General features: G+C 33.3%; 5 protein-coding genes across 8 annotated transcripts; 2 read left to right on the top strand and 3 right to left on the bottom strand.

Moving 5' to 3' along the window:
• Positions 1-3889: 3889 nt before the first annotated feature.
• l(3)77CDf (phosphatidylserine synthase 1 homolog l(3)77CDf) lies at positions 3890-8478 on the bottom strand. The gene is made up of 7 exons (XM_066282710.1): positions 8012-8478; positions 7430-7791; positions 6370-6604; positions 6155-6315; positions 5908-6101; positions 5467-5713; positions 3890-5358 (listed from the first exon to the last, which is right to left on the bottom strand). The coding sequence occupies exons 2-7, from the start codon at positions 7600-7602 to the stop codon at positions 5100-5102; spliced, it is 1269 nt and encodes a 422-aa protein (XP_066138807.1). The 5' UTR covers positions 7603-7791; positions 8012-8478; the 3' UTR covers positions 3890-5099.
• A 166-nt stretch (positions 8479-8644) lies between these two features.
• Positions 8645-10849, top strand: Eaf6 (chromatin modification-related protein EAF6/MEAF6). 4 transcript variants are annotated; one of them, XM_066282715.1, is made up of 5 exons: positions 8645-8780; positions 9196-9273; positions 9338-9541; positions 9628-9664; positions 10293-10849. In XM_066282715.1, exons 2-5 carry the CDS (start codon positions 9199-9201, stop codon positions 10535-10537), a joined length of 561 nt encoding a protein of 186 aa, XP_066138812.1. In that variant the 5' UTR covers positions 8645-8780; positions 9196-9198; the 3' UTR covers positions 10538-10849. The 4 variants fall into 4 exon arrangements, with proteins under 4 accessions (XP_066138812.1, XP_066138811.1, XP_066138810.1 ...); XM_066282714.1 differs by lacking the exon at positions 8645-8780 and adding an exon at positions 8792-9047; XM_066282713.1 differs by lacking the exon at positions 8645-8780 and adding an exon at positions 8793-8967.
• Positions 10679-12107, bottom strand: LOC136339443 (osteopetrosis-associated transmembrane protein 1). Its single transcript, XM_066282712.1, has 6 exons — positions 11891-12107; positions 11601-11799; positions 11391-11505; positions 11114-11334; positions 10871-11033; positions 10679-10818 (listed from the first exon to the last, which is right to left on the bottom strand). Exons 1-6 carry the CDS (start codon positions 11959-11961, stop codon positions 10787-10789), a joined length of 801 nt encoding a protein of 266 aa, XP_066138809.1. The 5' UTR covers positions 11962-12107; the 3' UTR covers positions 10679-10786.
• A 159-nt stretch (positions 12108-12266) lies between these two features.
• On the top strand, positions 12267-13384 carry gdl (gonadal protein gdl). The gene is made up of 4 exons (XM_066282717.1): positions 12267-12549; positions 12806-12966; positions 13017-13153; positions 13206-13384. Exons 1-4 carry the CDS (start codon positions 12467-12469, stop codon positions 13341-13343), a joined length of 519 nt encoding a protein of 172 aa, XP_066138814.1. The 5' UTR covers positions 12267-12466; the 3' UTR covers positions 13344-13384.
• LOC136339442 (1-acyl-sn-glycerol-3-phosphate acyltransferase delta-like) lies at positions 13373-15913 on the bottom strand. Its single transcript, XM_066282711.1, has 6 exons — positions 15421-15913; positions 15190-15362; positions 14966-15127; positions 14565-14903; positions 14165-14384; positions 13373-14106 (listed from the first exon to the last, which is right to left on the bottom strand). The coding sequence occupies exons 1-6, from the start codon at positions 15596-15598 to the stop codon at positions 14006-14008; spliced, it is 1173 nt and encodes a 390-aa protein (XP_066138808.1). The 5' UTR covers positions 15599-15913; the 3' UTR covers positions 13373-14005.
• Positions 15914-15932: the final 19 nt, after the last annotated feature.

Raw genomic sequence — 15932 nt, 5'->3', positions numbered from 1 at the left:
GTGGTAATCGAAAGCTAAACCGCAACCACTAAAACGGTCGAATTGGATAAAATATTTAACGGTGCTGGCGATAGACGAACGCGGTGGACGATGGAACAAACATTTAGATGCCATATTGATGCATGAACATGGAAATTCGTTGAGTGGTTTCTTGAGGGGATCTTAAAATTTTTAAATCTCCCTCGATTTTTCCTTTGCAGTTCCCAGAACTTACGACACATTTGTTATCCAACCGCTACTTTTCGCATATTCAAGATCTGCCATCTACGCACATCTACTAGTCGAAAATTACCTTGCGATCAGTACTCCATTTATTTTTCCATACATTTTATATCCCAAAACCACGTCATCTTTTTTGGTAGATGCTCATGAGAACAAAATTCATCGATGTAATGGCGCTCCATTGGTTGAAAATGCTATTTTGGAAGTGCACCGTTATCGAAACCAATGGAACGGCTTCCTTCCAGTTAAAATCATAATTCGCACTGTCCAGCTTACGCTCTAAAAGATCAAGCGACCAAGACTAGTATTCACTGCAAAATTGAGCTAAATGACTACAATCAATGGCGACAACAGTTGTCTGCTACAAGCCCGTACTCAAACACTACTGCATTGAACACACAGAATAATTGAAAAAACCCTTATGTATTCTTACTGTATTAGAACGAATTTCGATCAATTTGTGTGTTCTTCAATGCAAAGAAAGATAAGAGGCCATTCCCATGATCATAAAGTTAATTAAAAATTTAATTTGTGGATAGAGTTGGAGGAAACAAATAGGTATTTTCGCCGAGATGCGAGCTTCAAAATAGCGAAAGGAAGGGAAGCTGATCGGGCCAAATGTGGAAAAGTTTTACAACTTTAAGACCACAAAAAGTATGTTAAGTTTTTTTCTCACGTTATAATTTATTCAAGATACAGCAAATCTGATAACATTTTATGGTAACCACCATAAGGCACTTTAATAAATACTGCATCATATTTTTTTGTTTTCAAGCATCGTTCCTCAATACAACTAATGTAAACCCGGTCCTGACTTCTTTAATGTCGAATTTAAAACGAAATTTTTAATCTGAATCCGAACATGTAAATATTAGAAGTACAGTAAAAGAGTAAAAAAAAGTAAAAGCACTAAAAAATGACTGAATAGGAAATTCAATTTTGCTAACTACCTCAGTAAGCGATAATTACCATTCAAAATATGTTTTATCACATAAAGGGTCGTGCAAAAAAATTCGCAGTGCTTAAGGTACTACTAGGACTACTTGATCGTTGAAAATATCTCAAGTACTCCTACTACTGTTTCAAGTACTACGAAGTTTCATCAATCTCGTCAAGGTGATAGACCAGTTTGATTATTTCTCAGCTCCTCCGCAAAATTTCGAATTGTAGTTTCGCTATTTTTTATTAATCGCATAAAGAACTGAAAGTTACCGCTCGTATATTTTATGTAATTTTAAAGTTAAAGAGAAAATAGCAAAACACGTCGATTGCAATGTGCCAGGAGAATGACTCATTTTGGCGAGGCATCCGCTAATAATTAAACATAGCAAAATTCATGCCAGAAAAGAGACGAAAACAAATAGGAACTGATTTAGGGAACAACGGAGAAACAAAATATAGATTTTTTCCCTTTACACTAATAGCATACATATGTAAGTGGGTTCTGTCATAAGTATAATTTTGTGAGTTACAATTTACATTATTTGTTTTTTTGATTAATTTTACTTTTGTCAGGTTATTTTTGGCCCCCCGTATTTAGCATTCTCGATTTACACAGTGTGCATATTTTAAAATACCAATTAAGATGTCCGTGAATGTAGAAATGTATATGAATATATTTAATAAATTTAGAGTAAATAATGTCTTATTTCAAAAAGCACCACAACCAAGACAGCAAGACAAAAAAGGCGCTGTATATCTACAGCTAAGTAAATAACATTTATGCTCTTTATTCTAATAATATAAGAAATGATAGAAGATGTCCCATCGTACATAAAAAAATGTTTTTAATTGATTTATAAATGTTCGTGAGTTGATGGGCCCATCTCGTTCTAAATTCAATATACTTTTCATAGTTTCATAACTGACGACATTTAAAAAAAATACTTTCTCTCCTTTTTTGAAGATGCGTCTAGAGTTTTCTAAAAATAACGTAAACTTTTGCTATGAAAACCTACACAAACAAACTCATCAATCATTATTGTGACGATCCTCCCATTTTTCCCTTTCATAGAAAAAACTACTTACCCGCCTCTGGTGAAATTCAATAACCGAGCTCCGTCCGTACAGCCGCAATCGAGCAAGCCTGCGAGCTAGGACAAGGGGGCGTCGGCAGTTCACATAGCTTGGCCCCGCCACTCCCCGCTGGCTAGCGCCTCACACGTGGTCCCTGTAGCCCTTATCGAACACTCGGACTATGTTCAACTCGCTTCTGCAGGCCGAATCGAAGGGAAATAGAAATATAAACTGGGACGCTTCTATGGGGGTCGTATACTGGCTGACCTACTTTGCAACCGGATCCCCAAGTCACGGCCCATCAGTGTGTTTTAGGGTGAAATGAACTGTCTCATATGCCCGATTGTTCATTGCATTACTGTGGGAAGTCCGAAAGGTTAGTTCGGGATCTTCGTTGCTCTGAATTGTTCCCTGTTAGTTAAATACATATTTGAGGCACCGCCAAGATTATTTGTATCAGATCGAAGCATGTGCTGAGCCAAATCGTATGGAAAAAACACAGTCCTGGGGTGATAAAATAAGTTATCGTGAGGTGGGTCAGAATCAGAGGAGGTCGTATAATCGTTAGGGTGATAAGGGAACGCCCACTATCTTATAAAATACATTAAAGGCCTCGGCTCTGAACAGTGAATACAGAATTGTGCGGTTTATTTTGCAAAATCAAGGGCGCCTCCTTAAGGTATTTCTTTACCATGTTCAAGCAAATTTATTCTTTAAACATCTATGACTCCTGGTTTATTTCTTTGTAAGTACGGAGTTGTGGTGGGTGTTGGAACTAGAAAAAGTGATGGTGTAACACCTCTCGTCACCTGATCTACCTCTTGTCAAAGTGTTATTTACAACTTGTTGTTTTAGAAATTCATGCCGTAAAAGCGGATCTGACTGTTTTTAACATTTATATGCCGAGCTTGCATGAAAGTGAAAACTGTCCTGCCATGCTTTGTTATAATTGCATTCCTTTTTCAAAAACCCTTTCGAGCATAAATACACAAACTTTCTAATGCGACGTGCGCACCTATGCTGCTATATATATGATCACGTGACATTATATTCTTGTTTTTTTTACCTTTATTGTCACTGCGGTCGAAAAATGTAACATTGTGTAAATAATGAATAATTACCAGCCATAAATCTTTATCTTCTATTGGAATTCATCGCTTACCCCCTTTCTCCGTTTCGTTTTAACTAGGGAAAATTGCAATACTTATTGAACTATAAGTGGTTATCTAGATAGATAATGTTGTTGAATATACTAATTATGTTTTACTAGTTCTTCAAAATTCTAATGATCTTCAAACATTCTGTCGAATGATCAAAACGGCAGAGGTTTCGGGAAATGGGTAGGTGTAATTTATTGACCTGAAAAACACAGATTAAATAAATGTGTAGACTAATCAGATTTCAACCAAATAGAGTACAAAGATCCCCTTTAGATAGCATGCACAAGTATCAAGGTGAATTTTGACATTCAAAGGACACTTTCCTTATTATGTCAAAAAATAAGGTTCTATAGAATAGACATGAGATTGTATCTGTATATGTAATTTATCATTCATGATGTATCCCTGGCGGTGTTTTCATCAATGAATTAGGGATTTTGTGCTAAGTGGCATTAACCTCATGGACAATAGGGACATAAAAAAACATAATATATTCAACAATGTATTATTATTTTCCAAATAATAACAATTTAATTTAATGGCACTGATTTGCATCACACGGTAGATAATTTCACGAAATTGTCTTAGATATCCGTCTAAAACCTAGTGTATCGAGAAATAAGTAGGAAAATCTAATCCTCCAGCTTAAAATAATAAATCTACCATGAAGGCGGTGAATTACCTAGACTGCCGAATAATGAAACGAGACAATAATATTACTTCATAAACTTCTAGCTGCCGCTAAATAAACTTATCCACAAAAATGAAGTTTCAGATTGAAGAGATGAGGAGATAATCACTATCAATAACATCTTTAAAAAATACCCAGAAAATATATTTGTCCCGTCCATTTTTTACAGCACTCTCTCACCGTCAAACATTTTATTTTATAACTAGGATATCCTATAGTGTATTTGGATTCTAAATGAATCAACTAAGTACTTCTTTAGGTACTATTAAATCTGCAGACAAAATATTAGGTATTTTTGTGCTAGAGTACTTAGCCTATTCAAACATCTATAACCAACCTTTGGCGATTTATTTGTTAGTGAGCTTTGAGATTACGCTTTGGCCCAACTGCAGTTTGACATTTAACTTATATCTTGATGGATTGAACTATTTTTCTGACAATGCCATCACATAGGAGAGGTAGCGTTGAACCGCTATTAAAAATATCTGATGCAAACACACCCATGATTTGATAATACTTTTTCCTCACTTTTCACATATGTGTGATTCTGGAAGATGAAGAGTTGGCGATAGTTTGCCAGCATTCAATAATTCATTGTTACGGCATAGATGTTGATCAATGGGATAATCTCATCAAATATTAACTAAAACGGGTGGTATATTCAAACGAAATAATAAACTAATACTTAACCTAATGGTTGGCATTTTTTCATTTTATACAAAGGATAAACAATATCACAGTTACAGAATGAATGTTTTAAATAGGGATGTGACGCTAGATGTTTCGTGTCTTATTATCACTAAATGAGGGTTATGTCATTAAAATTATTGGTTCGAGCTAATAATAAAAAGCAAAACGCTTAAGAAGATGGAAAGTTAATATGTATCAGACGTTCTAATTAAACAAACTATTTAATTAGGATATAAATTGTGCTATAGCGAATCATAATTTTCTTTAAAAATGTGTGAAAATAGTAATTCGATTTTTACATATTCCTAACTAAAGTTGCTTTACTCTATTTTGTCTCGTGAGTTTGATACGTCTGTCAGAGCGGGCTTGGCGGGGTTTTTATGGTATATCGCATAACCCATGACACATATCACAGACACAACAAACTGAACTACCAACCAAATAATGATGTTTATCGGGTGGGTTTGTTTGAAAAGTTCCCGACCGTGTTTGACGCAAATTAAAGATTCGGTTACCATTATACAGCCATATACCCAACATTGAGTTCCCACCCTTTTGCAAGTCGTATCCGTGACGTAGCTAGAAAGAAATGTTTATCTTAAGAGAAATTCCATTAATTTAAACACAAAAATTATAGGGTGCACTATATTTTAATTTATGAAACTTTATCAGATCGTAGGTACTTACCTGTAGAATTGTCGCACTGATGGTGCAACAATAACCCCAATTAGAATAAGACGTGCCGAGACCAGATAATGAGATGTTGGCATATCAAAAACATGCTTAAGGAAAAAAGTGTTTAACTCTGACACTTGCCAAAATAATACCAATTCACAGAAAGCAAATATTCTCATATAAGAGCATTTAGGATCAAGCCATCGTACTGAAGTCCAGCTTTCCGGGGTGAATTGCAAAAATGCACGTTTGATTTTACCTGAAAAGCCATAAACTAATTTTACACATTTATATTAAAAAGCAAAGTGATAAGCAATAGAATATTCATCGTTTCTCTATACATCTCCTCAATCCAAAATTTCCATGACCCACAGCTTTTCAATTAATAAATTGAACGCTCTGATGATAAACTTCTAATGCCAAAATCTCAACATTCAATGCTATAATTTATACCTGTAGTTGAATGAATATGTTTAATGCTCTCCCATTTATATTCGCGCATTTCTAAGGCACGGCATATTTTCAATCCACACCAAATACCAAATCCATTACAAATAAGGACATCAAGAATTAGAGCGTCCCACCAACACTCCACAAAATTAGGAAGCAAATGCGCGAAAGCCAGTTCAGTAATTTCCCACATTATGCTAAAATAAAGTGATTTAGTATGACTGAGATTGAGTTGAAGATCTACCAGTACCTCGTCGCCCAGAGAATTCCCATATGTCTAATGAGTATTGCTTTAAACATCCATCCCAGAAAGTGTCCTAGAGCGAACACGTCTACATGACTCCATATTCGCTCTACATTTATATCTGAGCAATTTACCCCATACTCCTTATCCATGTCAATGTGAAAGTCCTTAAGAGAAAACAAATTTTATTTAGTTTTTACACAAAAATCTAATAGAATTACCTTGAGGCTGGGATCCAACCAGTATATTATTTTATTAACAGTATCTTTGTTTTGGAACAGTATAAATAAACAACCTAGTAGATACAACACGCTAAGACCGAAGACAATTCGCCATACTGCTGGATGAGGTCGCGTAAAAGGTCCATTGGGGAAAGCCAATATTGAGATTAGAAGAAAGAAGAAACAACAGCATAACAGACCAGACCAAATATTTTTTTCCACATCCCCGGTCTCCCTAAAAATGTTTTTGGTTATTATATTTGACGTGTTATACACATATTGTATTCCAATTCATTCAAAATCAGTTGTTGCTATGGAAATTGATAGTCTTGTCACTGTATAAATGATAAACAGTGATAGAAGCTGTATTTGGCATATGAATGAGATTAGAAATGTAACATCAGGTGCCCTAGCATGTCCTACATTATGATTTCAACAAAAGATAATTTTATATTAAGAAGCTGACAGCTGCTTATCATAAGAAATGTCAAAGTTCAAACAGAAATTATTCCACATATGTATTAGGAAATTATACAAATAATAAGATTGGAATGACCTAAAGAGTTTCTTCAAATTGAGTAAGGAGAATTGTTTATTTAGTGATAACACTATCATAAATATAAAATATTACATCAAATATGTAACTTAGATTTTACTTTTAATCAATACCAATTTAAAACTAACTCTTTAGAGTTTTTTACTAGTTATAAGTCTAAGTCTTTTAAAAAATTCAAAAAGTAAGACTTTAATTGTACATTTAAATCAATCAGAACCATATTGTTGTATCAGTCAAGTGCTTAGAGCAATTCGGGTTAGTTCAGGTTAAGTAACTGTTAATTTGAACTATTCTGAAATTTTTCCAGTCTATAGTCTCACTTTTTAGCCAAGGCTATCTTGCTTAAATTCAAAAATATATTCAAAATACTATTCAAAATATTGAACATATTTCTGACAATATCGAATTTATTTGCTTCTCTCTTATTATAAACCCATATTTCATTATTGTTAACACTGCCTTAAGATGTTATACAACAGCTCAAAGTTCTCAATAAGATCTTACCTCACAAATGCAAAATAAACCACTGCAGTAATGGATAGAAGCAGCAAAGTAATGGTATGTGGTTTATAAAAAAATTCAATTGAAATATCATCCACTTCTTTCTCATTAATGGCACTGAATGAGCTGAACCTCGTTCTTGTGGGAACCTTCTCCGAATATTTCGAGTGAATCATGTTGGAGCTTCTTTGATAAGTCTGCACTGAAGATTTTCACTATTTGGTACTGGTTAATTTTATTTACTATTACTACGTAGCATTAAACAAATCTAGTATTATGTAAATTCCGATTTTTTTTATATTGGCCACTATCCAAATCATCTGTGGCCCACATCACAATTTAGAGTTTTCTCACGTTGTCTTAAACTAAAATGAAAGAAATAATTAGGATCCAGTTATCAAAAGCTGATAAGAAGTCGCAAAGAAGCCGAAAAGCGACTGCGACCGCATTACAGTGACACCATAACTCTTGTGAACACTGACCAATCAGTGATCGAAGTGATTAATTTTAATTTTGAATGGTCACTGTTAGGAATCGCTTAATAAATAATTTATATTATTCACATGAACCTTTAACTCCTCTTACCTCCTATCGATCTTGTTTGTTTAACGGCTTCAACAAACAGAGTGTTCAGCCAGTACTCTTTTTACAGTTTAGCCGCTTATAAAATTAATTTGCGTCAGACTTGCTCTTATTTCGATTTTGTAAACAAACTTGTTTGACAGAATGTGCAGTTCTGTATTTTATGTCCTTTATCGACAGCCCCCAGGGCGAAGTCCTAAATACCAGTTCCGCAATAATCACTCCAGCTCGATGAGATTCTTCTTGTAGTGGATGCAAAAGTACAGCCACCAAAATGACGACACATGGAAAAATTGCAAGTTCGTTTTTTATTTCTCAATTAAATTTACAGTTTTTTCACTATATCACGAAATAAAATTCGATTTTTTCTTCTGTCAGATTGTACACTGTTGGAATAGTGAATGCGGAATCTTCAAACAGTCATTTTTAAGTCCCTGTGAATTTTCATAATTTAATTCTGGATTAACGTAAATGTCGATAAATTAAAATTAACAATAATTTGGTCTCAATGTACATTATTGACAATGTTGACATGTAAACTTTCTAGTGATTTCATCTTAGAAGCCGGAGCAGCTAAATTTGTCGCAACATTGCGCTGAATTTCAACACATTGTAAACCCCACATTCCACACTTATCTCGTATTTATTTGACTTTTATAGTGATTTTTTGTAGAATTTTTTCTGAATTTTCTTCAGGTTCGTGTAAAACGTTAAACAATTTTTAAGTGAATGCTAAAATCATGGATGAAATGTCATAACAAAACTGTCAATTGTAAGTTAATTGTCAGTTCCAAAACTTGCCCTTGTTTTTGTTTACTTTTTGTATCCTACGTTTTATATTTGTTTTGTGAATAAAGTTTTTTTTTCACAGTGAATTTGTTAAGAAATAATTTACATTAATATAATCACATATCGGAGATTTGCTGGAGTACTTAATTAACTGAGGTTAAAAAAATCAGGTATGGGGTAGGCAATACACCCTGTAGCAGAGTGTTGTTCTTGCCAAGTATATTTTTATCTGGAACTCTTTATATTTTTGGTGGGTCAATACAAAAAACTGTGGGGCTTATTTCTGACTGCATTCTACCGCACCATACCTTCTCCCCTTCATTTCCTCTAATAACAAAAACATATTATATTTATTATCTTTCAACCTATTGTGGCCAAATTAATATACTTACTTTTAGAACATGTCAAACAAAACAAACTCTATTGATGCCAGGCAGGAATTGGCCGAATTGGTCAAAAGAAAAGCAGAGATTGGAGTAAGTCCAGTGACTAATTTATTTCAGAATTCACTGTGCAGCTACATAATGTAATATCTTCTAGGAAACACTGGCAAACTTAGAAAGGCAGATATATGCTTTTGAAGGCTCCTATTTAGAAGATACTCAGTTATATGGTAATATAATTCGAGGGTGGGATAGATATCTATCAAGTAATAAAACTACAAACTCAAAAGCTGATAAACGAAATAGAAAGTTCAAAGAAGCAGAACGACTTTTCTCAAAAAGTTCCATTACATCTATGGCAGTAAGTATCTTCATTTGTCTAGTGTAAATAACATTATTTTCTTTGATGTTACTTTCGAATTAAAAATATATTTTTTCTTTTTTCAGGCAGTTAGTGGTGTTGCAGATCAAAACCAAGATAAAAGTAAGAACATTTATGATATAGATAGTAATCCATATGCCTATAGTAGTAGCTAGCAGTGTGTGTCTTATTATTTAATATTACAAGTGTCTGGTATCAAATGTTTTACTTTGCCTACATTTTATGAGAGGGGAAAATAAAATTTTGGGTAATTTACTGCATGTGTGTGTCTTTATTTGCCATTTAATTTATGTTTTAAATATCAATGAGACTGTTGAAGTGTAGTCGCCTTCAATCTTGAGCATGCTAAATCCACATTGAGTCAACAAAAATAAGGTTTTGAAATGGAGGGAAATAGGTTAAAAGGCGTATATTTATTTTATATATTTGTCTGGATGTTAGTATCGTTTTCTAATTAGCTTTTTATTGGAGATTTTTGTGCCAGTGGAGCAAAACTATTTCACTGTACCACGATAGTGAAAATAGCATGTAGGTTTTCCACAATTGGAAAAAAAACCACACTAACTAATCTTCTAGAACTTACTCTACAGGTTCTGTGTAAATCTAGTAAATCTTGACCAGAAAACTTTTAATATGATGTCTTTCTACAATCCAATTTGAGGTCCTTTACAACGTTGACTGATTATAGGCACTGTAAATCTTATGAAAACTAAAAGTTTAATTTCTGTAGTTGATCGAAACTCGGACGACTCTCAAATGAATGACGATTCCAGTGATACAAATATGCCGTTGAGTAACGATTTAGATACTGCCACTAAGACGCCAGGCAAGCAAACCACCTGCAGCACCTTTCCAAGCAATGGATCTGTGAATGGAATTGACCGGTCCAATAGCCCTAACAGAGACGTTCCAGCAAGGCATAAAAACTTCAATGTTAATGCCAAGAAGAGCGTTAAGAAAGTTAGACAGCGCTAAGTAGTTTGTGGCTAAATGAAAAGTTTCTGTTCATAAGTTTTACGACACACTGCGGCTGCTTTTTAATATGCTTAATGTGGTTTGTTCAGAGATTAAAACATGATACTTACTTATGCAGAACAGCAGATAAAAAACCACGGGTATTAAACATATACTTATGTAATATCTTTAAATCACTTGTGGCAATGAATATCATAATAAAAATTTATAAATTAACAACAAAATCACTCACTTTGAGACTCCTATTCGTTACGTTTCCAATGTATCAATGAATCGTGTTTCTGAAACACAACAATATATAGTTAAAACATAGTTCAATATTTATTAACTTACGCTCCATAATTGTAGGCAGTTTCTTTTTCGCGCAAACTTGCGCTAATATATAAAATAGGACTGTTCCCACCAACACTAAAACAGCAGATGTTATGAATGTGTATTCTTTATGGCGGCGGTATTTACAACAGGTGGTTCCCCAGTAACTCCAGGTGTTATTCATCTAAAGGTTTTCCCAGAATAAAAAACAGATTTGAAGGAAGAATTGAATTATAAAAAGGTGATCAGTTTATATAAACTTACCATGTCAACAATATCCATACACACACCGATTTTATCATTCCCATTACTGATACTAAAGAAATAGTCTTGAAGCTGCACATATTTGTCCATGCAGAGAGAACAAACATCAGTCAACTTGGCATTTCCTACACAATCAGTGTAGTTCTCATAGTAGTTAATGAACATTATAGTTTCTTTTGATATATTTGCTGTTTGTGTGCCATTGATAATTTTAAAGCATTCTGGAATAATTGGATGTTTAATTTAAATGTTGGGTTTATTGTGGTTTGTTGCATACCATAACATTTAGCTCTGTTCCACAGATTTACATTATTTTCATACAAAGTTTGAATAATATCAAGTCTATCTAAATTGACAAAACTTTTAATGCAAGCTGTGCCATTATTTAATATCTGCAACAAGAAAAAAAGATCACTGACAGTGGTTTTATAGGTACTTTTTGCTAAATAAGTGCTTCGGTATAAGGAAATCATTACATTGTACCTACCTTTGACATATTAGCATAGCTATCTACTATATCTATATATTGTAAAACACAATTTTCACAAAACTTTATAGGTTTTGAATAGTCAATTGAACATCTAATGAACTCAGAAGATGCTTTGGAAAACGCTTTCTGAGCAATACTGCAATTTGGACTAATTCCTTGGTCAAGTTCCAAGGTAGTCTCTTGTTGGCATGGAACTCTAGATATAGATAAAGAAATATTAGGACTTTTTTCCAGAGGAGGTAAAGAAAAGCCTGGTGAAAAATTATAAATTATAAATGAAAACTTACACATTTGGGAAGAAGAATAATATGAGAGTTATCAGCCAGATGTAGCATGAAACGCTGAATTTATTCAACATTATGTCTTCATGTTACATTAAATTTATATTAAATTAATATGAGTGCCTAAACAATGGTAGTTATTTACATCAAAAAATATAAAAGCATTTAAAAAATCATCACAGTTGAATCATAGCTTCAAGTATTGAGGACGTCAGAGGAGTGCGATGAAAATTAACTCTTTTATCTTTCTCAGAAATCATTCCCTTTAACTCTACTATGTCTATCTCCTTTTAATACCACGCGCTAGGAAAGTGACAAAAACATATGTGTTCTCTTAAATACTAAACGAGTTAAACGCAAAGCCAAATAATGATTATTGACAATGACGGTAAAATGTGGTCGTACACGATTAATAAACAAATAAATTTTCTGAAAATGATAAATGTAGCATAACTACTGTAACTGGAAAAACTGTATTTAATAATAGTCACTTCTTGAGTTCATGATTGAAGGCAGTCGATAACTGTTAATTTGGCATCTGTTTTATTTCATTTCATACAAATATCAGGAATTTGATATATTATGGATATAGATCCCCAAGTTTTGCAAAAAAAACTTTACTTTTTAGTAGAACAACTTCAAAATATGGCTAGTGAGTTACCACCGTAAGTACGAAACTCCTTACGTACCTTGAATTTCACGTCAGAACAAGGGAAAGTTAAAGCTTATTTTGATTTGAAAAAGAATCATTTTCTTTTGCTCAAAGGCCAACTGTTGTAGAAAATATTTGAAATTTTTGTAATTGTGTATAATTTAATAAAAACTGAAAAAATGAGATATTAACATATCTAGCTAATACACACACTATTCTTGTGTGTAAACATTAATCTTTAATTTTCTGATAAACTACTAACCTTTCAGTAAATATCAAATGAGGCTTTCCTACGAACTACTATCAAGCTTGGCCAATTGCCTTCTCAATGAAACAGTTTTAGAAATAGTTAAAGGTTTATTGGAGATTCAACATGTCACTGAGCAACACCTTTTCCAACAGAGATTGCAGTTTATTAATGCCAAAAAGAGTATGTTGTACTCATTTCTGCCAGCCGCATAATGTTTGGCATTGTTTCAGTTGAGGAACAAGACTTATTAAAAGAACATGAGAATAATTCTGACAAAAAAATTGAGGCACTTCAGAAATTTATGATTCAACAGAAAGAGGAGCTTAAAGAGTTTGATATGAAATTGGTATTAGAACTGGATAAGAAGGTGTGCCAAGTCAATACTTATTTTTTGCAAATTTATCGTGTGTTTTTATCAGGTAGCTGATCAACAGAATATTCTAGAACAAGCCGGGGTGCCAGGATTTTATTACACAACCAATCCTATTGAAATCAAAGTACAGATGCATTTACTTGATTTTCTCTTAAGACTGAGTCAAATGCAAATGCCAGAATAATTTATTTTCTTTTAAATAAAAGACCAACGTTGTAATTACAACTTTATTCTTATTTCTTGTCTGTAACATTCTTTGAAGCACATAAATAACCACCTCAACAGAATGTTCCCCCAAATTCATAGTAATAATAAATATGTGAATCCCCAGACAATAACATCCAAAGTGAGCATATATTACAGCAAAAAAATAAATCCAACATTTAGGAACTGACGTTAGCTGTTAAATCTTGATGTCTATATCGCTGACTTATTTTCTTTGGCCACAAATACAATTGTTTTGGTTACGGCAGGAATTAGCACTAACGGCAATATAAACTCAGAAAATCTTATCATTAAAACGCTAAAAATGGCGAAAACCCAGAGTAAGTACTTATATCATAAAAGCAAGCCAAAACAATTTTGGCACAAATATAAAATGTTTCCGTCTCTATTCACCCAAAATAGCAATAACAAAATTTGTAGGGAGAAGTAAGTACTTTTTGTAAACTTAATCATTACTATTTGCCGCAGTTTTATATCCCTTTATTACGCAACAAATTTATCAACAACGATATTTAAATAAACAAAAATACTAGAAGCAGACGAGATTACTAAGTACTTTTGTGAAACCTACACGCAACTAAAGTCAAGTGTTATTCCCGACAACATGACATTGAACCGAGTTTAATTTATTTTTGTGTGATCCTCAACGTCTGGTCGTGCTCCATATGAAGATCCATACTTTGTTTCAGACATGGCAATTGTTCTTTTTAGGAGCATATAGACTAAAAAAAATATTTTAATGTAAATGTTAAGGTTTTTAGACACATTTCAAGCAATTACATGTTGAAATCAGTGTGATTCCAATGGAGAAATAAATTATCCGTCCGCTGATAAGCATTTTTGTAAGATAATATACTAAGGGTACTAGAATGCTAATCAACCAAAACACCTGATTGGCTATGGGCCAAATTCTTCTTTGTGGAATCCAAGGGTCTACAGGTGTAACACCAGATGTTTTGAAGAAATCTCCAGTCTTGATGAAACTATCTTTCATTTTGTCCTTAAAAAAAATTATTTTTAGTTGAACATAATGTAATTAGAAAGTCGTTGCTGTGGAAGCTAAAAGTCGTCGGTTGTGCAAGTGGAGGCCTATCGTTTTGCTAATAGTAATTATATGTTGCATATCTCATATATTTTGATGTCAGAGAATGTGTATAGTGGACGCAAATAGGTAATTTACCTTAACTACAAACAACTGCCTCAAGTATTCTTCTTGGTCGTTTTCAGTTTCTGGAACTTCATCTAAAGGCAATCTTTTAATGTATAAATGGGCTGTGACCTGCTTTCCAAATAATAAATTTGTCATTGTTGGAGCTACTGGGTCTCCATCTTTAAATATAATCATTGTGTCATATATTGCCATATTCCTGCCTCTCATAGAGGGCAAACTAGCAATAAAACCCTTTGTTCTGGGAAGGAGGTGATGTTTCAACTGAGGCAAATTATGTTTTTGGGCAAAATCTATAGAAATTTGATGCTTCTTTTCTGTGAATCTTGTTCCTTCTGGGAAAAGGAGCAACTAGGAAAAAAAATTTAAACAAAATTTTATGAAATGAAATTATGTAAAACTTAATAACTCACCCACATAGGGTCAGGGTGGTCTGTCAATTCCTTAATTTGCTTGTTAATAATCTCTTTATCCTTCTCATAGGACCTCTCCAAAAATACAAATTCAGAAAACTTAAAACACCACCCCAAAATTGGCATGTATTGGATTACTTTCTTGGCATAAGCCTTGCAGTTCTAAAAAGGCGTAATTCCCATAAAATTTAACATATGTATCTTGTAGTTTAATTGAAACTTACCCCCAGAACTGGCATTTTCTCACAAGCCATCCAGCCCATCAGCCAGTCAACCTCATAGCAATGATTCATAATACAATATCCATGTTCCTTTCCATAATAAGTCTCAAAGTCTTTTTTGTCTATGTAAAGCAATAATTTGACGTTTGCCCACCATTCTGCCACAAATACCAGCTCTACATTAAACAAATATGAAGGCACAATCCAGTCTCCATAACACAAATTAATACTTACGACAATAGAGAGTATAGCAGAGGTAGTAGTTAATTTTCCGATACCACACCTTGTTGAATGGTCTCAGGCCTATATAGAATATTGCTTGTATAAAATTTACTATTAATCCTGATGAGAAAAAGGTCATTGCAAAGCACAGATGTGCGGTTCGCGACTTTTTCAAGAAAGCTAAATCCATTCTATGAAATCAATTAGGGCAAATGGTAAGACAAAAAAGGGAATTCAAATACACTTTTTACAAATCTACTTAAACTTTGAACTTGGGTATTTGACTTTGTTACTAACAAAATAAATATAAGCGATTTATTGAAATATATTGAAGACTATTAATAGAGAAAATATTTATAATTGGGATATAATTGTTAGTTTCTTCTTATGTCTCTTCTTGTTATGTTATAAATAAATTAAAATTAGAAAACAATTGAAAATATTAATTATTTATAACCAAATTCACACAACTGATATATTTTGCCGTACGTCTAAGTTGTCGTTCAATCACTAACGTGTCCAAA

Source organism: Euwallacea fornicatus, chromosome 5 (genome assembly GCF_040115645.1).
Source record: "Euwallacea fornicatus isolate EFF26 chromosome 5, ASM4011564v1, whole genome shotgun sequence".
NCBI lineage: Eukaryota > Metazoa > Arthropoda > Insecta > Coleoptera > Curculionidae > Euwallacea > Euwallacea fornicatus.
This window is presented reverse-complemented; position numbering and strand designations above follow the sequence as displayed.

Coding starts and splice junctions, on each gene's coding strand:
- LOC136339442 (XM_066282711.1), bottom strand. CDS start 15,598: ATGGATTTAGCTTTCTTGAAAAAGTCGCGAACCGCACATCTGTGCTTT. Junction 14,385..14,564: donor GGCAGTTGTTTGTAGTTAAG/GTAAATTACCTA, acceptor ATTTTTTTTAAG/GACAAAATGAAAGATAGTTT. Junction 14,107..14,164: donor AATCACACTGATTTCAACAT/GTAATTGCTTGA, acceptor TATTTTTTTTAG/TCTATATGCTCCTAAAAAGA.
- LOC136339443 (XM_066282712.1), bottom strand. CDS start 11,961: ATGTTGAATAAATTCAGCGTTTCATGCTACATCTGGCTGATAACTCTC. Junction 11,335..11,390: donor GAACAGAGCTAAATGTTATG/GTATGCAACAAA, acceptor CAATTATTCCAG/AATGCTTTAAAATTATCAAT. Junction 11,034..11,113: donor GTATGGATATTGTTGACATG/GTAAGTTTATAT, acceptor GAAAACCTTTAG/ATGAATAACACCTGGAGTTA.
- Eaf6 (XM_066282715.1), top strand. CDS start 9,199: ATGTCAAACAAAACAAACTCTATTGATGCCAGGCAGGAATTGGCCGAA. Junction 9,274..9,337: donor AAAGAAAAGCAGAGATTGGA/GTAAGTCCAGTG, acceptor AATATCTTCTAG/GAAACACTGGCAAACTTAGA. Junction 9,665..10,292: donor AGATCAAAACCAAGATAAAA/GTAAGAACATTT, acceptor TAATTTCTGTAG/TTGATCGAAACTCGGACGAC.
- gdl (XM_066282717.1), top strand. CDS start 12,467: ATGGATATAGATCCCCAAGTTTTGCAAAAAAAACTTTACTTTTTAGTA. Junction 12,967..13,016: donor GTTTATTAATGCCAAAAAGA/GTATGTTGTACT, acceptor GCATTGTTTCAG/TTGAGGAACAAGACTTATTA. Junction 13,154..13,205: donor TATTAGAACTGGATAAGAAG/GTGTGCCAAGTC, acceptor TGTTTTTATCAG/GTAGCTGATCAACAGAATAT.